At 39.0% G+C, this 26,429-nt stretch overlaps 1 protein-coding gene across 2 annotated transcripts in view; it reads left to right on the top strand.

The window, feature by feature from the left end:
• The window catches only part of LOC133653494 (1-phosphatidylinositol 4,5-bisphosphate phosphodiesterase gamma-1-like), a 39,039-nt gene that overhangs the window by 10,681 nt on the left and 1,929 nt on the right, over nucleotides 1-26,429 (top strand). Inside the window, exons 3-32 of one of the 2 annotated variants that reach the window (XM_062052820.1) lie at nucleotides 9,050-9,202; nucleotides 9,334-9,427; nucleotides 9,532-9,579; nucleotides 9,943-10,027; nucleotides 10,120-10,203; nucleotides 10,582-10,604; nucleotides 10,686-10,755; nucleotides 10,861-10,962; nucleotides 11,700-11,818; nucleotides 12,272-12,357; nucleotides 13,034-13,154; nucleotides 13,397-13,565; nucleotides 16,406-16,528; nucleotides 16,726-16,827; nucleotides 16,949-17,136; nucleotides 17,834-18,034; nucleotides 18,235-18,354; nucleotides 18,588-18,768; nucleotides 18,869-18,946; nucleotides 19,024-19,127; nucleotides 19,252-19,345; nucleotides 19,426-19,495; nucleotides 20,453-20,616; nucleotides 20,988-21,084; nucleotides 21,176-21,400; nucleotides 21,492-21,640; nucleotides 21,714-21,828; nucleotides 23,125-23,286; nucleotides 23,378-23,466; nucleotides 26,160-26,425. In XM_062052820.1, coding sequence (XP_061908804.1) covers nucleotides 9,050-9,202; nucleotides 9,334-9,427; nucleotides 9,532-9,579; nucleotides 9,943-10,027; nucleotides 10,120-10,203; nucleotides 10,582-10,604; nucleotides 10,686-10,755; nucleotides 10,861-10,962; nucleotides 11,700-11,818; nucleotides 12,272-12,357; nucleotides 13,034-13,154; nucleotides 13,397-13,565; nucleotides 16,406-16,528; nucleotides 16,726-16,827; nucleotides 16,949-17,136; nucleotides 17,834-18,034; nucleotides 18,235-18,354; nucleotides 18,588-18,768; nucleotides 18,869-18,946; nucleotides 19,024-19,127; nucleotides 19,252-19,345; nucleotides 19,426-19,495; nucleotides 20,453-20,616; nucleotides 20,988-21,084; nucleotides 21,176-21,400; nucleotides 21,492-21,640; nucleotides 21,714-21,828; nucleotides 23,125-23,286; nucleotides 23,378-23,466; nucleotides 26,160-26,425 — 3,682 coding nt within the window. Of the gene's footprint in view, nucleotides 1-9,049; nucleotides 9,203-9,333; nucleotides 9,428-9,531; nucleotides 9,580-9,942; nucleotides 10,028-10,119; nucleotides 10,204-10,581; nucleotides 10,605-10,685; nucleotides 10,756-10,860; nucleotides 10,963-11,699; nucleotides 11,819-12,271; nucleotides 12,358-13,033; nucleotides 13,155-13,396; nucleotides 13,566-16,405; nucleotides 16,529-16,725; nucleotides 16,828-16,948; nucleotides 17,137-17,833; nucleotides 18,035-18,234; nucleotides 18,355-18,587; nucleotides 18,769-18,868; nucleotides 18,947-19,023; nucleotides 19,128-19,251; nucleotides 19,346-19,422; nucleotides 19,496-20,452; nucleotides 20,617-20,987; nucleotides 21,085-21,175; nucleotides 21,401-21,491; nucleotides 21,641-21,713; nucleotides 21,829-23,124; nucleotides 23,287-23,377; nucleotides 23,467-26,159; nucleotides 26,426-26,429 lie in introns of both variants that reach the window. The other variant, XM_062052819.1, reaches the window with a different exon arrangement.

Here is a 26,429-nt window from a genome sequence, read left to right as displayed (position 1 = left end):
GTCCAGGGTGTACCCCGCCTTTCGCCCGATTGTAGCTGAGCTAGGCTCCAGCGCCCCCCGCGACCCCAAAGGGAATAAGCGGTAGAAAATGGATGGATGATTGGCCTCACGCGGGCCGGACAGGGACGCACAAAGGGCCGGATGTGGCCCGCGAGCCGCCGAATGCCCAGGTCTGTGCTATACGTTTACCAAACAATCTGTCACTCCCGATCGCTAAATCCGATGAAATCTTCCTCCCCGGTGTCGCCTCTGGTATGTCCTTTCTTTCTGCTGCTCGATTGCCGTTCTCTGCTGCATATTTCACTACGCCCAGTTTGTAATCTGCAGTATATGATTTCCTTTTCGGTGCCATTTTAGTTCAGCCCTTCTCAGTTTTTATAAGTTACCGCCAATTTTGATGTGATCCATTTTAATAGCTACGGCAGTAGCATATAGCAGTTAGCAACCCATGGCCCACAATGCACTTCTGCCATGACCCTCCCCCGCCGAATTCTTATTGGTTGACGTGTGAGTGACGATTGCTGCCATTTGCTTAGTCTCTTATGCGAATGAGAGAAATAATATTATTTGATATTTTACGGTAATGTGTTAATTATTTCACACATAAGTCGCTCTGGAGTATATGTTGCACCCACGGCCAAACTATGAAAAAAACTGCGATTTATAATCCAAAAAATACGATATATATATATATATATATTAGGGCTGCAACTAACGATTAATTTAATAATTGATTAATCTGTCGATTATTGCTTCGATTAATCGATTAATAATCGGATAAAAGAGACAAACTACATTTCTATCCTTTCCAGTATTTTATTGGAAAAAAACAGCATACTGGCACCATACTTATTTTGATTATTGTTTCTCAGCTGTTTGTAAATGTTGCAGTTTATAAATAAAGATTTATTTAAAAAAAAAAAAAATTATAATTTTTTTTTTTTTTTTTAAAAGCCTATGCGCATAGCATAGATCCAACGAATCGATGACTAAATTAATCGCCAACTATTTTTATAATCGATTTTAATCGATTTAATCGATTAAAAGAGACAAACTACATTTCTATCCTTTCCAGTATTTTATTGGAAAAAAACAGCATACTAGCACCATACTTATTTTGATTATTGTTTCTCAGCTGTTTGTAAATGTTGCAGTTTATAAATAAAGATTTATTTAAAAAAAAAAAAAATTATAATTTTTTTTTTTTTTAAAGCCTATGCGCATAGCATAGATCCAACGAATCGATGACTAAATTAATCGCCAACTATTTTTATAATCGATTTTAATCGATTTAATCGATTAGTTGTTGCAGCCCTTATATATATATATATATATATATATATATATATATATATATATATATATATATATATATATATATATATATATATATATATATATATATATATATATAAGAAATACTTGAAAATATATATATATATATATAAGAAATACTTGAAAATATATACACACCCAGCCCCCCCCCATCTCCCGAATTCGGAGGTCTCAAGGTTGGCAAGTATGAATGGGATTCATCTATTCTGCCTAAAAAACCCTCTAAAAACATCCAAAAACCACCAACGATATGCCTTGGCCTGTATATTAACAAAGTATTAGAGACATTGTTATTGTACTAGCTAACACAGAGGCTGTATTTTTATTAACACAGCGCCTTGATCAAAGAGGTAACTCTACCTCTTGACCTACTGAGCTGCTGCTGCAGCTCCTATTATTAGTAGCAGGACCGAGTTTATTTTCTTATGCTCCTCTGGAAGGACAGAATAAACTCTATGTGGTTCGATTAATTACAACTTCCCTTATCACATGATTACGGGCAGACTCGCGAGATCTCGTAAAAGTCAGAATGGTGGTGGGGATTGCGAGACTGTGGATGGCTGTGCTGTTCTCTGATGGTTTTGTACAGCAACTGTTCAGCATCTAATGGAAATCCGGGGTGAGGATTATGATGAATTCATCATCTAAACGGTTTAACGCAAGTGCTCAAAGATATAAACATCCCATCAGTTGGCATCCCAGTTGGAGCGGACATTGTACAGTAACTGGTTGTTTTATAATGTCCGTAGTTTGTATTTCTTGTTTAACACTTAGCAATACCGCTACATGATGCTTGGTGTTTCACTAGAGTTGGATTGGCCTAGTACCCAGCTTGTAAAAACTGTAGTTCACCATCGTTATATTCAGGCTAAAAAAAAATAAGGTTGTGGATCATTTATCCTTAAGTAGTTCTCATGAAGTCTGTCATGATTAGTGGTAGTTAGTTGTTGATGGAAATGGTGAACTTTGTGATGACCTCTGTGAAATCAATTGCCCAAAAATAAAAGTTCTGGCAATGCTTAAAATTACCAAAATATGTAAATATTATGAATATGCTTGTTAATTCATTACATACATACTTATAGAATGTTTATAGAACATTGATGGATGTCTTTTTAGAGGGCTTTATAGGCGGGACAGATTAAAACCTCATTGCCTACATAGTTTGCTGCCTCTTGCTAGCAGTTTTTCAGTAGTTAGAATGCACAAAAAAAGAGAATGACACGTGCTCCTGTCTCATATAGAAGCACTGTCTCACTCTGGGCAGAAGAAATATTAAATATTGTTCTGGCTTCTTAAGATCCATATTTTCTTTTGAGTGTCTAAAAATTTGATCTTATTCCGTTTTAATTTGTAAAAGTATTTTAATGATAAAGAAAAAACAGTTGTTGGGGTGCTTTACTTCCAGTTAATGTTGTGCTTCTCAATTATTTTCTGATACGCCCCCCCTAGGGAGAAGAAAACATTTAGCTCAGCCGTGACTATAAGTAGTATAATTTCTCTATAAAATTGTTGTAAGTACAACTCTGCATAACATTGTATCCTTATTAACGTTAAAGAAAAAATAAAGAAATGTAGGTCATCCTACATTGTAATAACTTTATTAAAAATTTTTTTAGTTTGTAACAGAAAAGGTTTAAAGTCCATCAATTTGCTTGAAAAAAAAAAACTATTACATCTATTTAAACTGTAAACATTGTTTGACCGACTTGAACCAATTGATAATGAAAAATGTAAGTAAATAAAGTAAATAAATAATAATACATTAAATTTTTTCAGCAAATTAACTCAGCAGCTTAATATATAAAACACTCTAATGTACAAAAAAATGTATTAAACATTTTGTGCTGAGTTTTTTTTATTTTGTTATTAAAATGCGGAAGTCAGATTAATGGCAACAATGAGCACATTTTGTGGTGCACAGCTTTTCAAAGCGGGGTTTGAAGCATGATACTGCATGGTACTGATAAAGCATGTTCCCCGGGGTCACACGCGCACTCCCTGGCATTGCACTGCACCCTCCCAGGGGATCCGCCCCATTATTTGAGAAAGACTGAGTTAATGTGACAAGTTTACTTCCTATTGTCATTATTCCTTTAGGTATAGATCGATTACTTTGTGCTAAGAGAGCACAGCCTGTAGATCAGTCGTTCTTAACCTTGTTGGAGGTACCGAACCCCACCAGTTTCATATGCGCATTCACCGAACCCTTTTTTAGTGAAAAATAAAATGTTTGTTTTTTCAAATTCAAGACAAAGTTATATATTTTTGGTAACACTTTGGGGAACATATTCTAAGTAACAAAGACTTCTCCGGCTTCCTCCCACCTCCAAAGACATGCACCTGGGGATAGGTTGATTGGCAACACTAAATTGGCCCTAGCGTGTGAATGTGAGTGTGAATGTTGTCTGGCTATCTGTGTTGGACCTGTGATGAGGTGGCGACTTGTCCAGGGTGTACCCCGCCTTCCGTCCTATTGTAGCTGAGATAGGCTCCGGCGCCCCCCGCCACCCCGAAGGGAATAAGCGGTAGAAAATGGATGGATGGATGGACACTAGGGGAACATATTCTAAGTAATAAAGACTTAATTCAGAGTTTTTTGGTTAGGGTCAGGGTTAGGGTTATAATTAGGCCATGCCGAATAAGGCATTAATAAGTACTTAATAATGACTAGTTAAGAGCCAATATGTTACTAATTTGCATGTTAATAAGCAACTAATTAATGAATATGTTCCCCATACTAAAGTGTTACCATGTTTTTTACCGTGCATGAACATCACCTTGTTCAAACAACAAAACCAACACAGTGCATAAACTCACAACAAATTACACACCTGCAAACCAGTCAGCTGTTGCTGTATCCGTAATACGCCGATAGGGAGAAGTTTGTAATTACACGATGAGTCAGGTGTGTTTTGACCTCCGCCGAACCCCTGAGCCCGACTCACCGAACCCCTAGGGTTCGATCGAACCCAGGTTAAGAACCACTGCTGTAGATTCAATGTGCACAATTTAATAGCTTAGTTGCTCAGACTGCAGTTTGTTTATTAGGCCTTAGTCGATTATTTTTCCAGCATCTATAACTGTCATGTACATGCACGTTTACGGGCTTCAAAAGCATTCACACTTTGCATCGGTTTCTTTGCAAAGGTCAACAACTTGTATTTATCTTAAATAAGTAAACAAACATTTTTAAAAAATGGACTGAAAACCACTGTTATCAAAAGTTTTACTTCAATTGCATTTTTTCCCTAGTTGGAAAGGACGTTTGTTTTAAATATATTTTTTTATTGTTGTTGCTATCACTTTCTAACAAGTTCGACATACTGGCCCATTCTTCTGTGTTGAAGGGCTCTTCTTACTTATTCGGTTTAAAACCAGAATATTTCCATTCATGGACATTTGGCTTTGTAGTCATCTTTTTTCCTCATGATTTTTGCTACGTTGCGGTGTTTGTCACTAGCGACTAGAGAGATTCTTGTGCATGTGTGCAACGTTTCCGCCCACAGAGACAAAGATTATGTAGGGATGACAAGAGGATTCACTTTGTTCATTAAATTATGCTACTGAGTAAACACACTCAGGTGCTGAGAGCAATGCACGGCGTGAAACCTCTTGCAGCCTGTTTAAAAACAACAGACGAAGAAAACAAACGGACACACACGGACAATCGGATGTGGCAATTTATTGATGCCAGCAAAGTTATCGGGTTAATTTTCATTTACTATTTGATTAATTGATTTATTAGCTCAGGTCTAATCAGAAAAGTGTGAGAATGTGTTTGAGGGAGGGAGGATGGAGAGCTGAAGGAAGCGTGAGAGTGTGTTGCAGGATGCATTTTTTCATCTCCTTGAATAATGTGATACCTCCTGGCTACCTCCTTACTTCCGGCATCTGCTTAAAAAGACCCCTATAAGTTTGACACAAAGAGCTGAGAGAGCAGTGTAAAACAGATTAACCTGTCAAAGGCATCTTCCTTTTAGCGGAAGTCTGTTAGCTTTTACAAGGGGTTCGAAGAAAAGTAAAAAGAAGAACAGCTTGGTGAAATTCACTGTGTGAAGACTTAGCTGGGTTTAAAAAAAAACTCCAAAAAACCTGCACACCTTTACACAAGCAAATGTGGTGTGTAGGCGACAAAACACAGGAAGTGTGGTGAAGGAGCAAGAAGAGTGGCAGAAGCTGAAAACGTGTGTGTGTTTGAGGAGTCCACCGTTTAAGCTACCTCACAGCCCACACATGTAAATGCTGTGTTTGCTCATTACAGGCAGGTCATAATGGCCCTGTTTACACTGCACACCATATTGGATTTTTTGCCCTCAGATTGAAACATTTTTGCCAGTGTAAACGCTCCAAAGGGCTTCAAATCTGATCAGATTCAGGCCACATCAGAAAGTAGTCCTGAATCCGATCTTTTCAAGTGCGACTTCAGTCTAAATGCAATGTGACCGGAATGTGATTTTTTTCGTCAGCTTTGGGCAAGATTCAGTCTCCAGCGGAAATGGATATTTCATCACAACATTGGGTTTTGTTTTTATTTAAGACAAGCAAATTTTTGGTGCATCACTTGTCAATAGTGCACGAATAATAGGCCAAATGTAATATATGAATATATACTTTGATTTAGAAGAAATAGCAATTGATGAAACAAATGGAAACAAATGAAGGACTGGATTTGACTTATATGCGAGTTGAAAAATAAAGCTCCCGTAGATCCACGCTGGTGTCAGTGTCTCCTCTACTTAACAGCCACAAAAAGATTACAACCCTCCCAAATATATTACGCTATATACATCCTTTTATACATTATATTACTTTAATTTACTTTCACGTAAAAGGTGTTGTCACATTATTTTATTTTGTAGTAGTAGCGACTTCCTCCCGATTAACTTCCTTTGTTTTCACTTTATCGAAGTGGTTGGTTGGTTTGTCAGTTTATTTTGAACATGCATACAAATACAATGTTTGTTTGATTGATTGATTGAGACTTTTATTAGTAGGTTGCACAGTGAGAGAGTGAGTGAGTGAGTGAGTGAGAGTGAGTGAGTGAGTGAGTGAGTGAGTGAGTGAGTGAGTGAGTGAGTGAGTGAGTGAGTGAGTGAGTGAGTGAGGGAGTGAGTGAGTGAGTGAGTGAGTGAGTGAGTGAGTGAGTGAGTGAGTGAGTGAGTGAGTGAGTGAGTGAGTGAGTGAGTGAGTGAGTGAGTGAGTGAGTGAGTGAGTGAGTGAGGGAGGGAGTGAGGGAGTGAGGGAGTGAGGGAGTGAGGGAGTGAGTGAGTGAGTGAGTGAGTGAGTGAGTGAGTGAGTGAGATCAGAAGGCATAAGAAAGAGTATCTGCATTTGATTATTAGCAATCCGGGGGAGGGTGTTAGTTTAGGGTTGTAGCTGCCTGGAGGTGAACTTTTATTGCGGTTTTGAAGGAGGATAGAGATGCCCTTTCTTTTATACATCACATATTTCCAGTTGTGCATGCAAGTGACATTGGGGCGACATTGGGGCCTATGTGCGTTTACACTGGAGTCTGACTGCATTTTGCTTGCAGTGTAAATAGTCAGCTGGAAAAAATCAGATCTCAACAAAATCCAATTTAGGCCACTTTGGCCTGCATTGTAAACATAGTCAATGACTATGTTTACACTGCAAAATCCGATTTTTTTTTTAAATCAGTTTTTTCCAGCTGACTGTTAAGAGAACAAGTATAATGTGATCTTTATCAGACTCCAGCATAAACATGCACAGGCCCCAGTGTGGCTTCGACATCACTTGCATGCGCAGTTTGATCAAGTGGAAACAAAAAGGAAGTTGACCGGAACAACAAGTGACCCGGAACAACACAAAAAGATGAGTGACGTACACGGACCTGTTTGCCTGCTCAATAGAGAACCAATAAAATGTTTAACTTTGGTGTCCAGTGTAAACGGAGCCATAGAAGCAGACATCATTGTCTTTAATTAACGTAGCCAGTGGCCCCCATTTCTTTCATATGGCAAGGATTTTTTTTCCCCCGTCAATTTTATAATCTACAAAAATCATGATTGGCATCGGCATCAACAGTGTCAGAAGTGCCTGACACTTGGTTTTCCCAGGTCTGTCTGGTATACCATTATGCAACATAATAAAATATTGCCTGTTTACTACAGTCACCCAATTGATGATAATGCAAAAGTCAGCCAGTTTGATGCAACTTTTATAAATTTGGTTATTGGGTTAGTGTGCCATATTTTTAATGATTTGTATATGTCTGATGTGTTAACTTCAAGTGTTATATTTGGGACTGACAACTCCCTCCAAGCCCCCAACCCACCCTCTTTCATATTTTTTAATATTGTTGCCATTCTTTGAAGTGCCCACTCAAATAACACTGAATTAGTAATCTTACTCTTGATTTGAATCATATTCAATAATTATATCTAACCTATCGGTACTTACAGTTTACAACCACGACAAATAATATGAAACAATATGTTAATCACAAAGATTATTATCAAGGCTTATGTCAGGCTGTTTACAAAAAATAAATACTAATCAAATACAGTGCAAAAGAAGGGACTTCTAAAAACTGATGGAAAATAAACTTACATACAATAATGCAATGCTAAAAATATACATTCAACCTATGTTGATAATAAATAATAACCATAATGTTTGTTAACTAAACTGTCTATTAAATTAAAGTGTAAATGAAAATGCAATTTCACCACTTTAGTCATAATTTTTGCGCTAAAGAAACTTTTTTATAACTACGTTTACACAAATTACATTTTTTTGAAATCTGATTTTTTCTGACTTTAGCGCCAGACTTCTTCGGTTTGTTTGATATTGTCATTACTGCCACAAGTGGTGAAAAAGTGTATTGCAAGTGACTACGCCTGCGACCCGTATGGACCACAGCTGAGAAACATATTTTTTGGCGGCCCTCTGAGGGGCTATCGTGGCCCAACAGCAGGTCCCGGCCCCTATGGTTACAAAACACTTGACTAGATAATATGTATTGGAAATGCTTTGGTGTGCATTTTGCGTTAATTTTGCTCCACAGTCACATTTATAACCGTATAATCGTTTGTGGAAGTGTCTCTAGGATGCGTCCATGTACTGCTCTCTTTTCAAAGGTATCAAAATGTATATTTTGAAAATATTCAGTGTTAAATATATATCTTGAAGAAGACAGATGTCACCACTACTTTTTTTTCTGGTCAAGGCCAAAATAAACTTTGTAAACATTATATTGATTTGGCAGTCACATTATTAGGTACACCTGCCCACTTTCCCCAATTTTGTAGTGGTCAAAATGTCATGGACAAATATACACCAAAGTATTTATTTTATGGTAACAATGTTAATAGACATACAGCAGGCGTAAAGGCATGAAAGAAGAATACGTAAGCTTCTGAAGCAGCAGTCTTTCTTAGCAAAGGGGGAGGAGACTTGCTGACACAGCATCTCCAAAAGGACCACATACCATATGTTCATCTGTCAATCTTCGACGTCACAAATGTCCCACCGTTAAGAAAATACTCATAAACCCAGCGATCAAAGCCTTCCAAAACTACATGCAAACTCACATCCAAATGCATGACTCTTGACTTGAGGCTTTGCATTGTTTAACACGACATCAAAAGTCAGAAAAGCGGAAAATCATCATAGGTCCCCTTTAAACCTACCTGTGTTTGCATGGACATCCGACAAAAACTCACTTTTCATGTGTGTGTTTCCTCTGCAGTCGACATCCGAGAAATCAAGGAGATACGACCTGGACAGAAGTCTCGCGACTTTGAGCGTTATATGGAGGATTCTGCTGCACGACTAGATCAAGCTCACGGCTTTGTCATTTTGTATGGGACAGAGTTTCGCCTCAAATCACTCAGCCTTGCAGGTATGCTCTTGCAGAATTGTTTTAAAATATGTTAACAGGAATACCATCATAAGCATTACTATAGTTTTTATGTTTATGATTTTTGTATGTGTGTGTTACTTTGATGTTTACATGACTTTTGAACATAATAGCAACCTCTGATGAGGAGATGACAATGTGGGTGAAGGGGTTAAACTGGCTTGTGGCTGATACACTGAAGTCCCCAACACCACTTCAGATAGAGAGGTAAGGAGACCTAATGTAGCCGCATTCAATTCCACAGTATGCTTAAACAATGCATTATCTGCACATCCCTTTTGTAATATAAAAAAATACATCATATCCCCTAGGTGGTTACGCAAACAGTTTTACGCCGTTGATCGCAACAGAGAAGATAGGTAAGTTGGTTCAATTCAGAAATTGTTCAATCGTTCAACTCTCATTACATTACATAAGGATTATTATGAGAGTGTGTGCGTGTGTGCGTGAGTGTTTGCAACCTCCCAGCTACATACTGCCACTTTTTCCTGTAGCAGGAAACAAGCTGCACAGGACTTGAGGAGATGCACAGAGATGTTTGTCTGTCACTTCCTACACGACAAAGCAAGTCTGTGTGTTGCTGCTGGGGGGTTGTCTCCCCAGGCCAAAGCCTACCGTTAAAGTGCTAAGAATATGTTTGTCTGCACGCCTCTGGACCCAGTTTACGTGCATCTCCATATGTGTTTCATTTTTTTTTTAACAAAGCATGGGCTTGTGTCTAGGATATCCTGTAAGGATCTGAAGAACATGCTGAGCCAGGTCAACTACAGGGTGCCCAACATGAGGTTCCTCCGAGAGAAACTTCCAGTAACCTCCTAATTCTCTTTCACTTGAGTTCCCTGTTTACTTCAGTATGACACTTGAGCTGAAAGACTATCACGTTTTGTCTTGTTTTCCAGGACTCTGAGTTGAGGAATGGGGAAGTGTCCTTCAGCCAGTTTGCCCAGCTCTATCGCAACCTAATGTTTGATGCTCAGAAGAATGTAAGTTTACACAATGCGTCTTGTCATGGGTCCATCATGGCAACACAGACATGGCTTAATCCATGCATCCCGTCGACCATCCACCCCCACAATCCGATACCATTTCCAAAGCATGCTTCCTCCCCCATTTGTCTGTTCTCAAATGACTGCAAGATCAATACAGTCCAGTTAAAACTCACCAAGCCCTTCTGGTGAAGGCCATTAGGGCATAAATAATCATACACAGATGAGGAGAAAGCATGCTCGGGTCAGATTCAAATAAATGGATGATTTTGGTGCTTGTCATGACAATCTCACACTAACTGTTTTGTGCCCATCGTCAGGCTTCAAATTACTCAATTGAATTAACTTAATTTTCCTCCTTGCTCCTTCTTTTAGCTGGAGATTCCGTTTTTGCAGAGGTAGGCCAAAACTAGGCTAATAAGCCAATTTTCAGCATCATGACAGATGTGTGCTTGCTGAAGCAGTACTTTCTCTGCCAGGTTCATTGACAGACCAGAACAAAGGATCTCCCTTGAAGACTATAAAAGCTTCCTCCTAGAATCTCAGATGGTAATAATCTACTTGGTGCACATCTACTTTTTTTGAAGATTGTCTTCCTTTTATGTGTTATTAAACATACGCTATTATTTATTATTCTTTTATAATACTGTACAGGAATTGTGGGCAGCAGACAGCAGCATGGTTCAGGACTTTATGTTCAGCTACCTAAAAGACCCTCTCAGGGAAGTGGAACAGCCCTATTTCCTCCAAGACGAGGTACACATACTCTTTTCCTAACATTCTGTTTTGGGGTATTTTTGCTGTCTTAGTGAAAAATCTAAAATAGTTCTCACATACAATGATTTTCACAAACCCAAACATGTTGATTGTGTATGGAAGTAATGCTCAGTAATTGATACAAGTGGGCCCGAGCTTGGCCTAAACACATCCTCCCACACAATTAGAAAAGGTTACTGTGTTGGTGTTGTGTATAAAGTGACAGACACTTTCTGTGGTCACCATAAAGCGTTGGTTGACTGAACAGGGCAGAGAACAGTGAGCAATTGTGCAAACCAGTCTATAGGAGTTAGTACTGTCTCTCAATGCATGAGGTCATATGAATGTAAAAAAAAAAAAGGGCTTCATGCTGGGAAACCTTTTATTGTAAAATATTAAAATATGGATTGTATTGTTACATATTCCACACATTTTCAGAACTCTTCAACCATCAATTTCAAGTTAAATAAAGTACAACCTTGCTTTTTTTTAGGAAATATCCCATTGATAAGTAAAACAAACAAACAAAATACCTGTTTTACAAAACTTTAAGCCCAAGTTGCTATGTGGTAGGAGTCATGTGTGCTGGATATTATACTCTGTTATTTTGCAAATGTATCAATATCTGCAAGTATGTAAGTCAAAGTTTGCTCGTTTAAGAACTTTTCGAATCCATAACTGATGTGTGTGTGATATGGTAATTTGTTTTCTTGTATCTTTTGATCTTGCCTTTATAGTTTCTGACATACTTGTTCTCCAAAGAGAACACCATCTGGGATTCCTCCCTGGACCAAGTGTGTCCGGAGAATATGAACAACCCCTTGTCGCATTACTGGATCTCCTCTTCACACAACACGTAAGGATTGAGAGACAGAACTTTAATGTAAAAGTACTCCATCTGTTTAGATTGTGTCAAATGTCCACACAAGCTGATGGATCAAATGACCTCTAAAAAATAAATTTGCTTAAAACTTAATCAATTAGAAGGTTTTTTCCACGGACGTCCCCCAATCAGATAAAAATGGAATACTCAACACCCATGTTCGAAAATGAGAGGTCTGTGTTTTGCAGGAAAATTATTTTTCCTTCAATTAAAAATGGTGTGAAAGGTAGTTCATATGTGAACCTTGTGTACTAGATACCAAACAATACTCATTGAAACAGCAGAATGAGAACTTTCAGATGTTGTCTGAAGTGTTTACACAGGTCAAAAAAGGAAAATGATGAATGGCAGAATGATTTTTGTGTGCAAGTGCCTCAGAGTGTAAGGAGTATGCATACTTTTGACACTTCTCATGCTTATTTTTAGCTACCTGACAGGAGACCAGTTTTCCAGTGAGTCGTCTCTGGAGGCGTATGCTCGCTGTCTAAGGATGGGCTGCCGATGTATTGAATGTGAGTAAACACACACATTTTACCCACAAATTAAAAAATGTATACTCTAAAAGACTATATTCAATGTTGTGATGAAGAGTCCAAGTATTTATTTTTTTGGAAAGGACATTGCATCTTGATGAACATTTCTCATAAATTAAATGTAAACACCATATTCTTGCCAAATTATTTTCCATCTGTAGTTAGTAGACATGGTTAAAACATTACAAGTAGATAAAAACCACAATGATACATAATACAATACAGATAAGTAAAAGTATAGTACTCTTAGATAATTCATCGAAATCATACTTAAGCACCCACCCACACAATTTCATACACTACCATATTTGTAGGGCAGTAACTTGGAACATTTTTGGTTTGTCTGCAGCCATTTTTTGACATTCAGCTTTACTTTTCCAGTAACCACCACGCCCTCATACTCACACATTGTTTCATAACTATTGCACGTTGTACATGACATCACATGTGAGCTTGTCAAGCAGGTATCTATAAATTGCGTACAAGAGTTTGTTTGTCTCATAGAAAAGTAAACACAAATTATGTTGGAATTCAACTACTTACTGGTTGCATTCCAAGGTTTAAATTATAGCTCTGTAATACGTCATTCATTCATTTTCATTCCTCTTTGCAGTGTACTATTGTCGGAACTGAGTACATGCATTTGTTTTTGCAGTGGACTGCTGGGATGGTCCAGATGGAATGCCAGTCATCTACCATGGGCACACCCTCACAACAAAGATCAAGTTCTGCGATGTCTTGACCACCATCAAAGAGCATGCCTTTGTCACGTCAGAGTGAGTTTGCCAGAGTTTCTCGGTGTCTTGTTACAGGAGTCTCTGCTGATGTATGGGAAATATAATTAGACTGCACATGAAGTGTGGAGAAACAATGTAGTCTGAAGAAATTCTACTGTAAAGCGTCTTTGAGTACTCTGAAAAGCGCTACACCAAATAAAATGTATTATTATTATTATAAATGTCACCCAATTGCACTGAAAAAGGGACATTGCAACTTTTAAGCCTGATCCTTCCTGCAGTTTCCCCATCATCCTGTCCATTGAGGACCACTGTAGTATTGTCCAACAGAGGAACATGGCCACTCACTTTAAGAAACTGTTTGGAGATATGTTGCTGACCAAAGCGGTGGATATTGCAGCAGATGGCCTGCCATCACCCAACCAGCTCAAGAAGAAGATCCTCATCAAGGTTGAGTGCCCATTGGCTTTCTTGTTTTGTTTTTCATTCAAAAAAAGGTTGTTAATCTTTTTGCACTAGGGATGTTCCAATCAGGGATGTATGTTGCCGATTCCGATACTGATTATCCATAATACCAATCGCATGTATTGAGTGTAAAATGTTCAATGTATTTATTTTGAGTGCCATTGACTGTTTAACAATATCAGCACATTATTTTACGTATTTCCTTATTTTCTTTTATTATTATGATATATTTTATTAACAATTATTTGAGCAAAAACAAATTCAATATTACACAATAACTAAACAAAATCAAAAACTATACTAAAACTAAAATCTTTTATCATTGAAACCATTTTTGTTTTCAGAGTCCTCCTGTGTCCAGGTAATTATTCTCTGAATTTGGAAACATTAACATAAAACTATTTTGAGAAAATAAAATAAATAAATTGATCTAATCCTTTTAGTATACTACTCTTAGTAACGACACCACCAATTTATGAATCGACCCGTCCTCCCTTTACACACCAACAATTCTTCTTATATTATCCTCTCTCTAGACCTGAGATGTCCAAACATTTTGACTGGGGAAATGCGGGGGTGCATTGGGATAAAACATTTGGCCGGGGGCCGAAAGCAGACTGCATGTAAAGTAACAATGTATGCGTGTATATACAAACATACAGTATATAGACAATACATATAAATGTGTACATATACACATACATATTATTATAATCTATTATAACATTTATATGTATGTATATGCATACAATATATATATATGTATATATATATGTATATGTGTGTGTGTGTGTGTGTATATATTCACACATATATGTTCACACAATGTATATACAAAATATATATTTATACAGTTCTGAAGTGTTGTGATATAGATATTAAATATATGTAATGTAAGTAGATAAAGAATATATAATTTAACATCTAAATCACTATACTAACTTCAGTTGTAGTTACAATTTTACACAAACCTTCTGTTTTTTATTATTTGTTCCAACTCTGTGTACTGTCTTATTCAGATCAAGTACCTGTGCGCTCATGCTGATCAAGTTTATATAGCTGTTTTTACACTAACGCGGCAATCACAATGATTTGTCTGCATATTAATTTCATACCAAACTGAAGAGAGAAGTTTGCCAAACATGTAATAATACAGTACAACCTGATATAAAGCCATTTACTATTGAAGTCACAAAGTGCATAATTTTTTTTAACATGCCTCAAAACAGCAGCTTGGAATTTGGGATATGCTCCCCCTGAGATAATCCTGATACCCACTACAACTATGGAAAATACTATACTTTGACTTTCACAAAGTCTAAGTCTAAGAAAGTGCATTATTCTTTTTTTTTTTTTAAACATGCCTCAAAACAACAGCTACAAAAACAATGAAGGCACACAGCTTCAGTCCAGAGTATACTAGAGTAATAAAGTAAACAATAACATAGTCCTCATTTAGTGCAAGACTGCCTGGCATACTGTATAACAGGAAATTATAAACTGTGGTCAATCTGCCCTGCTCTAACGTATTTGTATGAGTAACACAAATGTGCTGCAAGCTAGTGGTGAGTGCTTGAAGTGGCCTACCAGTCAGCCAGAGCTTCTGAAATGCTGCGTTGAGACAGGGCATCTCCGTTCACTGCGAGTTTTAAAGTGTGCGCCATGCAGGGCAGACTAGCCACACCAAACTCCACCGGCTTTTGCCATACTGCGTGCGTTGTCCCTGACCACAACATGAGCTTTCACCCCGGGGTGGTTTTTGTTGTATTTTTGTTTTTTCTCGGCGGAGTCTTTAAGCGACAACTGTGTGGTACTACTTTTTTTCGGTGTTTGCTTTTCATCCATCTTCCGCTTGTATTCATCGTGTATCTCCTTATGATTCTTGAAGAGGTCGGAGATCAAATTGCTCGTATTAAAGGAAGACGTCTTGGTTCCTCCTCGCATAACCAACTTTTTCCAGTCATTGGAAATTGCCAGTTTTTTATCCGTCAGACACACTTTAAAATAATCCCAAACCATAGACATGGTGTCGTTAGTCAGTCACCAAGCGAGCTCGCTTGTTAGCCAGGCTGCTGACTGGGTTTATATCCGTGTTTTACCGGATATGTACCGCTCCGTACAACGGCGTTTTAAAAAGTCATTAATTTTACTTTTTGAAATCGATACCGATAATTTCTGATATTACATTTTAAAACATTTACCAGCCGATAATATAGGCAGGCCGATAATATCGGACATCTTTACTCAGGACATTTAAAGTAAAACTCATAGTAATTGACCGAAATTACTAATGTTTCCACTCGATGATGATATGTTTGCAGCAATTAGATTGGGTAAGGTAATTAGTATTAAACTTAAGACATATCGCGGGTTAGACATCCTTTTTAACATATGACGTCTCACGACTCATCGTAGTTTAGACACCCCTGCTCTAGGCTATAATTAATGGCTCGCTGGTTTAGCGGCTAGCTTAGTTATTAGCATGCCAGCTCCTTCTTGCTCTCTGGGTGTAACATGTTTAGCCTGGTCCTAATACTTGATTATGCTGCTTGATAATGATACTTAAGATATTAAGGAATGCAGTTTATATGCTATATATGGAGATACATAGTTAGCTGTTAGCTTGTCAGCTGGGGGACTAAAAATAAATACAATATTAGCCAGAGGGGATGGCTATTACTTACTTTTTTAAGATAATTGTTCGATACTGATCAGTGGCGGATTGATCAGCAGATCCCTAGTTTTCACTTGTCTCTGTTGATATTTTGGGATAAAGTAATGGGTGATGTTCATCCTTCATCTCACTGCTCTCTTATGTTGAGCAGCATAAGAAGCTTGCTGAGGGCAGTGCCTATGAGGAGGTGTCCACCACTACGCCCTACTCTGAGAACGACATCAGCAACTCCATCAAAAACGGCATCCTATATTTGGAGGACCCCATTAATCATGTAACTACCCTTTGAAAGAAACTTGACATGTATCTTCTGCAACATTTCTCACACAACCCCTTTCTGAACCAGGCTTCTCAGCATTGCTGTTCCTGGTTAGATGATGGCTGCTTTTCTGTGCAACACATGGATGTTCTAAATAATTAATGTACCTCATGCATCCTGCCTCTCCTCATATACTGTCCCTCTTGCCGCAGGAGTGGTACCCTCATTTCTTTGTCCTGACCAGCAGTAAGATTTACTACTCAGAAGAGACCTCAAGTAACCAGGGTAATGATGAGGAGGAAGAGCACAGAGAGGTTAGTAGACCTGTAATGTGTTTACAGGCTTACACCAAAAAAATGCACAGGCTAGTTCAGTACTTCCTGTTCGTGGTGGACTTAAGGTGACTGTTTATTATTGGCTCCTCCTAATTGCCAGGTTTCCAATGGAATGGACCAGCATGTTACAGAAAAGTGGTTTCATGGGAAGTTGGGTGCAGGGCGTGACGGGAGACAGATAGCTGAGCGGCTTCTGTCAGAGTACTGTCTGGAGACTGGAGCGCCAGATGGCTCTTTCCTGGTCCGCGAGAGTGAGACATTTGTGGGAGACTACACATTGTCTTTCTGGTATGTTCCACATGGGGAGCTCTGTAGATTCTGCAAAAATTAACATTATTGAGTTAACAAACATGATTAACATTGTAGTTTACTATAAATGACTATATGCCAAAGTTTTTTTCTTATTTACAAAATAACAAAACATTTTGCAAAACGTGTTTTTGTAATCAAAGATTTTTTGTGCAAACCATTTTAATGATTTAGCACTGAAGCATCACAATAATGTAGGAAACTATAACAGAAAAGTCAAATCTTTGGCCCAGACCCTAAACCAAGTGGCCAGTTGATACAGCAGTGAATCAGCGCCCTCCTAAATTTGCTATCCAAAAAATCTATAAAATCAGGTACGGTATTATCATTTTTGTTATTATTAATTTAGCTGAAATGTGAAAATGTGCTGCTTTGCTGCTGTTCAATATGATGTGGCAGTTCTGTAAACACACACCCCATAAGTCTCATAATATGCTGCCAGAACAACCACACTTTCCAAAGGCAAACACAATTGTTTACATTTTCTATTGAATTAACATAAAACCAGGACGATGCTCTCCTTTTGCACACTCCTTGTGCACACGGTTCTATTTTGACTCATTCAATACAATTTTACTCAGACTGTCAGCCGATAAACACATACATACAGTATTGCGTCATTTGATCCATCTCTATTTTCTTTTTATGCTTCCGTCTTTCCTATTGGTATTTCCAGGCGCTCAGGACGGGTGCAGCACTGTCGCATACACTCCCGTCAAGAAGCCGGCAGCCCCAAATTCTACTTGACTGACAACCTCGTGTTTGACACACTCTTTGCCCTCATCAACCACTACCAGCAGGTGGCGCTGCGTTGCAATGAATTTGAAATGAAACTTACTGAGCCTGTGCCGCAAACCAACGCCCATGAGAGCAAAGAGTGAGTGCCCACTGGCCAGATTATAAATAATTCAAAACTGTTACTGGAATGTTTTCTTTTGTTTTATTTGTATAATTATTTCATTTACTACATTCATTGTTTAGGTTGCTAAATTGTACAGTAAATGTGGTACAGAATGTCAGGATGAAGACCAAAAGGTGTACCTGAATTTATCAGATTTTTTTGGCTGATTGTTCCAGATGGTACCATGCCAACCTTTCCAGGAGTCATGCTGAGAACATGCTGATGAGGGTTCCCAGAGACGGAGCTTTTCTTGTCAGGAAGAGGGCAGAATCCAACTCATTTGCCATTTCCTTCAGGTATGTCACTCCTATTTAATTGTTTCATGGATACAAAATGTACTTTACCACCAAGTGTGAATGAACGATGGGTTCTCACTTCTTTGTGAGCGCTTTGAGTATCTAGTTGATAGAAAAGCGCTATACAAATCAAATAAAAAGAATAATTATTATTTGTTGAACTCATTTGAATAGGTAAATGATAATTCATCTTGAAATGACTGTAGATTGACGTCTGTGTGGTTGACACGCAGGGCCGAGGGTAAGATTAAGCACTGCCGTGTGCAGCAGGAGGGTCAGACTGTGGTGCTTGGGACTTCTGAGTTTGACAGTCTTGTAGATCTAATCAGCTACTATGAAAAGCACCCTCTGTATCGCAAAATGAAGCTGCGATATCCCATCAATGAGGACACACTGGAAAAGATCGGCACTGCTGTGAGTACCACGCTTGGGACCTACCAGATATTTATGATTCAAAGGGTTTTGTTAAATGCAATAATGATAAACCAACAAGAGACATTGTGTTGTCGGACAGGAGCCGGACTACGGGTCCCTGTATGAGGGGAGGAATCCAGGTTTTTACGTCGAAGCCAATCAAATGCCGACTTTTAAGGTCAGTGTCCACTGTGGAGGATTTCCCTGTCAGAAATTCTTCTTGCATTTCCACAGCCTTCTCTCTGCTTGTTACAGTGCACTGTGAGAGCAATGTATGAGTATAAAGCCCAAAGAGATGATGAACTCTCATTCACAAAGAATGCCATAATTTCAAATGTGGATAAACAGGAAGGAGGATGGTAGATATTACATTCATTAATCAACTCGCTATAATTATTTTTAAAATAGTGTTTTTTTCAATTTGGTTGCTTTGATATATCAAGTAGATGCGCTTGGGAATACAATGCCAATTACCTCTTTCAGGTGGAAGGGGGACTGTCTAGGGAAGAAGCAGCTATGGTTTCCTGCGAATTATGTTGAGGAAATCAGTCCATCAGCAGCAGAGCCGGACAGAACCGTGAGGCTCAAATGCACACAACCCTATCTGCTTCTTCAGCTTCACTTGATTCACCATGGCCCCTCTTCCATGTTCAGCAGGAGATGACAGAAAACAGCCCCCTAGGAGATCTGCTAAGAGGAAGTGTGGACGTCTCCTCCTGTCAGATTGGTGAATAAATCCCACAACCCCCTGCCGTCCACACTGTGTTTCCTGTTTTGTGAGGGCAGCCTTGCTTCCATATTATCTTCTTAAAATGTCAACTTGTTTTGCTATCGCTTAGGTGCCTCTGCCTATTATAATATGCCCTCATTTGTTTTGATTATAAGAGTTTTGTTTGTTGTTCTGCAGTATTTTAGACCCTCCAACCAGTGCACAACCATCACAGCTGTTAATGGTTAAATGCTTAGTTTGAGCTTCTTCTCTACCCTTAACTGGTGCTTTGGCTCCCTCCAGTGGCAGTGTTGAAATTTGACATGTACATTTCCACTACTTGTTTGTACGTTCGTTCGCAAGTTTTAAACTGGAAGTAATTTTGAATTAGGCTTGGATTTGCACAGTTCTGTTTTGACTTTTGATGATATTCGCGAGGTTTCTGCGCTATATGCTTTGTGTGGTGTCTCCCTGTTTGCATGGGATTACTCTGTGTACTTGGGTTTCCTCCCAAAGTCTGAAAACATGCATTTTAGGTTAAGTCAAGACTTTATGTCTCTGTGTAAAAAGCATGTTTGTATGTGCCCTGTGCTTGATTAGTGACCTTTCTCAAGTGTCACTTGCCTCTCACCCTAAGTCAGTTGGGCATAGTCTCAAGTTCAGAGTTGGGGGTTAAATCACCAAAATGATTCCCGGGCGCGGCGCCGCTGCTGCCCACTGCTCCCCAAGGGGATGGGTCAAATGCAGAGGACAAATTTCACCACATCTAGTGAATGTGTGTGACAATCATTGGTACTTTAATCTTTAATCTTAATCTCTGACCCTGAACAGAAAAAGTAGAGAATCAAAAAGTGAATTAATCTTAGCAACAAATGTATTTGGAAAATTACTTTTTCAAGCGGTTGGTTAAGACATTTATTTTTAATAATTTTTTGGTATTTACCGGAATTCTTTATTTTGGTGTATTCCATACAGTTGTGCGTCCCGATGGAAAAGGAAGCAGGCCACATGTCTTTTCCCTGGTGCCGACGACAGCCATGCGAACAAGCCGGGTGCTGGAAGTAGCTGCGAGTAGTCTGGAAGAACTAAAGGAATGGGTGTTAAAGATCCGTGAGGTTGCGGTGACCTCTGAGGCCAAGGTGCATGTCTCATGACTCACCGTAAATACAAACACACATTTAGACTTAGACTTCCTTTATTGTCATTCAAATTTGAACTTTACAGTACAGATAAGAACGACATTTCGTTGCATTAGCTTGTTGTAGTGCAGGATAAAAGAGCAATAAGGTGCAGATATAAATAAATAGATTACTGTACAGATAAATATATTGCACTTTTGCATATGCATCCACGTTTACGGATGTATGTTATATACGATGTGCTGCTCTCAACCTGCCATGATGATTTTATCTTAGTCCTATACCAGTGTGTTTTTTCTTAGTTAGGCCGTTTTATTATTTTGGATTGTATAATTTTGCAGTCATGTTAACAGTTGTGTATATTTGCATAGCTGGAGGAGGGTAAGATCATGGAAAGGAGGAAGAAGATTGCACTGGAGTTATCTGACCTGGTTGTCTACTGTAGGCCTGTGCCGTTTGATGAAGACAGTAAGAAGCAAGCAGTACACAGCTTTAAGTCAATGATAACACCAACACCAGTTCAATTGGGTCAGTTCTGACTTTGATTCTCTACCTGTAGAGATCGGCACAGAGCGTGCCTGTTTTCGGGACATGTCCTCTTTTCCCGAGACCAAGGCTGAGAAGTATGTCAATAAGATCAAAGGAAAGAAGTTCCTGCAATACAATCGACTACAGCTGTCCAGGATCTACCCGCGAGGCCAGAGACTGGACTCGTCTAACTACGACCCTCTGCCCATGTGGCTCTGCGGTTCGCAGCTGGTAGCGCTTAACTTCCAGACAGCAGGTATCCACCATTTTTATCAATATTTTAGACACAATAAAGGTGTGACTATTTTTACGCTCATGCTCCTTGCTCCTGTCTGGACCTCGTACAGACAAGCCCATGCAGATGAATCAGGCATTATTCATGCTGAACGGGAGGAGCGGCTACGTCCTCCAGCCCCCAATCATGAGGGACGATACCTTTGATCCCTTTGACAGACACACAGTGCGGAGCCTGGAGGAAGTCACTCTTCAGATTGAGGTATGTGTGATGTCATTATGTTTGTGTGTTAGATTAGATTTTAAGGGTGCATCCCTTGTTCTCCACTTTAAAGGTTTTGGGCGCACGGCACCTACCGAAGCATGGGCGTGGCATTGTTTGTCCTCTGATTGAGATCGAGGTGTGTGGGGCGGAGTATGACAGCACAAAGCAAAAGACTGATTCAGAAGGTAAATATTGATTTAAAAATAAAATAAATTCCTTCTTACTTACATTCCTCCTAGAGATGCATATGTTTAGTGTGTTTCAGGCAAAGAGGATATGTTAGCATACATTCGCTAGTGTTTTAACAAACTCTTTCACTGTATTGCCATTGTGTTAAAAGCTGGTATATATTCAAGCATTCATACCAATTCAATTGTTGGTGGAGATTATTACTGGTAAAAAAAAATTACACAGGTACCTCAGGATACGAGTACCCCAGTTTATGACATTTTCAGGACACAAGCTGTCTCTTGGCTAATTGTTATGCTTTAGGTTACGAGCAAAAATTTGACCTACGAGCCTCCCCACCGCTAATTGGTGTAGTGAATGTCAGTGAACCCCATAAGATCTGACCAAAACATCTTACTCAACAGCGTATAGGTAGAGGTAATAAGAAGAGATAGGTGTGTTTATGTCTGTGTATCATCAGATATACAGTATTATATAAATAATGTGTGTGATGCTTTTATATAATGACAATTTACACAATATAGCGTAATGACAATAACCTCACTGAGAGGAGGTCTCCTTCATAAATAAAGCACTATTGCTTACTGGCGTGTTTTAGCGCTTGCAGAATTGAGTTTATGTCCATTTTGTTTTGAGCTGTTTAAAAAAGCATAATGACTCAAAAACATGTTATCAAAACAAACTAATTGCCCAGTCATGGTATTAAAAACCTAAGGGTCTACTTAATTGATTAATGATCAAAATATATTTTTATCTGAAATCAATCGCAATAATTTTGAGTTAATTGTGAACAAAATGTGATTATCGTGATTAAATATATTAATCATTAGACAGCCCTAATAATAATAATGAGTATACAAAACCAAAGAAGAGACATCATTTAACAACGGTTCAGAAAGTGCAAACTTCAGTATATATATCACATAATAGCTCACATGTTAGATGCCTCAAATATACCTCATGGGGTTTCTTACAACTTGTCTTGCTTTAGCTCTGGGGTTCAGGCAAGTACTGTAAGTGATATTTTCTCCAACGCCAGCTGCTCTGCATTATTGATATGAAATATGAATCATGTGAATAGACATTGCTAATGTTGGATGGATAACACAGAAGTAAACATTTTCCATCGACCAATCAACAAGCACAGATTTCCACACTCACACAAGTATTAGTATAGTATAAGTAAAGGCCACCATCCAATCTGCCTGTATTACATCAAATACACTATTAGACATTGTGGTCTTTTACACCTATTAGCAAGCTGACTGTCTCTATCTGGTTTCTCTTTCTAGCTGATAATGGTCTGAACCCCACATGGCCCAGAAAGCCGTTTCAGTTCTCAGTGTGCAACTCTGCCTTTGCCTTCCTGCGCTTTGTGGTCTATGAGATCGACATGTTCAGTGACCAAAACTTCCTGGCTCAGGCCACATTCCCCCTTCACGGCCTGAAGACAGGTACGCCGCAGCAGCACATGAACACAACAAACAGACATGCTGTTGTGTTTATTACCTCCTCCATCTTCCACTCTCATTTGCATTGTGCCAGGTTATCGGTCAGTCCCTCTGAAGAACAGCTTTAATGAGGATCTGGAGTTGGCATCCTTGTTGGTCCACATGGACATCGTCAGAGGCAGAGTAAGCAGTGCTACTTAATATCACCTCTTACTTGATCCAAATTTAAATGAAGTCATTAGAGGACCTCTTACAGTGTAGTCAGGGCCGGCCCGTGGCACAAACACTTGTTTAGGTGCCACTAGGGGGGCACATGATCATGTCATGAGCTTCCGTCAAGATTTTTTTCTTTCATTTTAATCTGTCACTTGTAAAAGACAATGTCATAAAAGTCTAGAAAGAATAAGTTTGCTCTCAAAACCGAGCATCGGATTAAACCGTTCGTTCAACACCAATGTCATCAAAGCTCACTTTAGTTCATTTATTTGCAACACCAACATTTGGGAACCAGGATGAGGTGATAGAAACAAGGTACAAAATATACACATTAAATGCATTAGTGGCAGCATCGGAAAAAGTTATGTTTCAGTTTCACTTTATTGCACATAACTGAATTGAATTGTGCCGTTTATTAGCATAAGATTGGCAATAAAAGTAACTTTGTGTGACTACTTCTGGAGGGTACAATACCTTATTTTACTTTAATTGGTTTTCACGTAAAAGACCCTTATTTTCAAGGCCTGTCGGCCATCAATTAACCATGGCGGTAAGCCACATTTAGTTACATTAAAGCAGTGGTCCCCAACCTATTTGTAGCTGCGGACCGGTCAACGCTTGAAAATTTGTCGCACGGACCGGGGGGGTGATATGGTTTTTTGTTTTTTTTTGATTTTTTTTTTTGTATTGATCTATATTGATGTATAATGTAGGAACCAGAAATATTAATAACAGAAAGAAACAACCCTTTTGTGCGAATGAGTGTAAATGGGGGAGGGAGGTTTTTTGGGTTGGTGCACTAATTGTAAGTGTATCTTGTGTTTTTTATGTTGATTTAATTTTTTTATGTATTTATTTATTTAATTTCTTGTGCAGCCCGGTACCAATCGATCCGCGGCCCGGTGGTTGGGGACCACTGCATTAAAGTACCAGTAGAGTGGAAAACTAAATTTACTTTATATGCTTAATTGTGTTTCATTGTATCCATTAAACCATATCCAATTGTATTTACAATCCGCAAAGTATGTGAAAGTACCATCTAAACATCACAAAATGCCACAATTTCAGTCAGCCATTTTGAATATTTGGCTCCGAACGTTTTTGGTAATTTCTGTAGATTGACATCACTGTAATTACACTTCTGCACTCAGACCATGTTATCAGATCGGTCATACTGTAAATACTCAAAAATTAGAGAGAGATGTGCTGTCTATCATCAACAATCCCTATATAAGACATGAACACATATTTTTTTCTTTTTTATGCATTTGAAATTGTAAATAAATAAAGACATAAATAGTCCGTCAACGGGGCGCTCTATTCCGCCCACAAAACCCTCTAAATAACCATCCAAAACCCGCCAACAGCACTCTATATACATATCGTGAACTGAATATTAACCAAATATTAGCCATGTTTTTATTATAAGCGCTAACGCAGACAAAATATTTTTTAGCGGCGGATAGATAGCACCCAGCTAAGTAGCCCTCTGCTTCTTTACTGTGAGCTGGCGGCGATATCCTGCTGCTCCCACATCATCGCGTCTTGGCTCGTCAAAGTTATTCTCGATTATAAGTCATGCCTCTCATCTGGATATTAGGAGGATTTAGCCATGAATCTAGAAGTTGTTCATCTGTGACATTCAATGTATACTTGGACATGGAGACAAACACAAACAACCAAAGTCAGTGTCTGCACGGAGACTTTTCCTTGTTAACCCTTTGTGTGCATCATGATTAATTCTTTATATAAACGGGAAGATATGGACATATCGGTCGTCATTGAAGTAAGAGCAGACTTAGTACAGTAAGCTATCGTTTCCTGAGATCGGTAGGTTGTGAGTTCAAACCCCGGCCGAGTCATATCAAAGACTACAAAAAATGGGACCCATTACCTCCCTGCTTGGCACTCAGCATCAAGGGTTGGAATTGGGGGTTAAATCACCAAATGATTCCTGAGCGCGGCCCACGCTGCTGCTCACTGCTCCCCTCACCTCACAGGGGGTGAACAAGGGGATGGGTCAAATGCAGAGGACAAATTTCACCACACCTAGTGTGTGTGTGACTATTATTGGTACTTTAACTTTTTATTATGTTTGTAGTTTGTATTTCTTGTTTAGCACTTAGCAATACTGCTACATGATGCTTAGGGTTTCACTAAAGCTGGATCTGTTTAGCAGAGCTTCTAAAACTTGTAAATCATTCTCCTTATATTCAGGATCAAAATATAAGGTTTTAGATCATGATTTTTGCCTAAATAATCGTTGTTGGCTTTCACAAAGTCTGCATGATTTGCATTGTTGTTGGTGATGAAGGAATCTGTTGTTCCCAGCGTTAAGTCACGCGATGAAGTGTCTGGCTAGCTCATTATCTCTAAAAATGGCTCAGGAATCTCTGTCAGATTGATACTATTTTGATCCTATCTATTTACTTGGCAACTTTGTAAGTCTTTCGGTGTCATACATCCGATATACAGTATATGATAATAGCTTCAATACAGAGGCAACTTGTTTTGCCATTCTATTGGTACTTTAAGGGGAAACCCTGGTGTACCCCGCCTCTCGCTCAAGTCATCTGGGAAAAGCTCTGGCTCTCCTCTGACCCTGAACAGTAAAAGCAGTCGAAAATGTAGGACAACTTTTTTTGCATCTGTGTCCTCAGGAAGAAAATGGAGAACTCGTGTGCCCATTCTCCATGACCTCGTCAAGCTCGGTTTCGGTCCAGACTGGACGTGAACGTTTCGTGGATCACAGCTCAGTGTCGTCCACCTCCTCCAACATGTCCCCTGTGCCGCAGTCACCGGCCCAGGCAGTCGCTGCTTACAGGGGCCGAGAGGGCTCTTTCGACTCCCGCTACCAATTGCCTTTGGACGACTTTAGGGTGTCGCAGGAGCCTCTGCTGGACCACATGGACCCACAGAACAGAAGGTAG

The sequence above is a fragment of the Entelurus aequoreus genome, linkage group LG07 (assembly GCF_033978785.1).
Source record: "Entelurus aequoreus isolate RoL-2023_Sb linkage group LG07, RoL_Eaeq_v1.1, whole genome shotgun sequence".
NCBI classification, from domain to species: domain Eukaryota; kingdom Metazoa; phylum Chordata; class Actinopteri; order Syngnathiformes; family Syngnathidae; genus Entelurus; species Entelurus aequoreus.
This window is presented reverse-complemented; position numbering and strand designations above follow the sequence as displayed.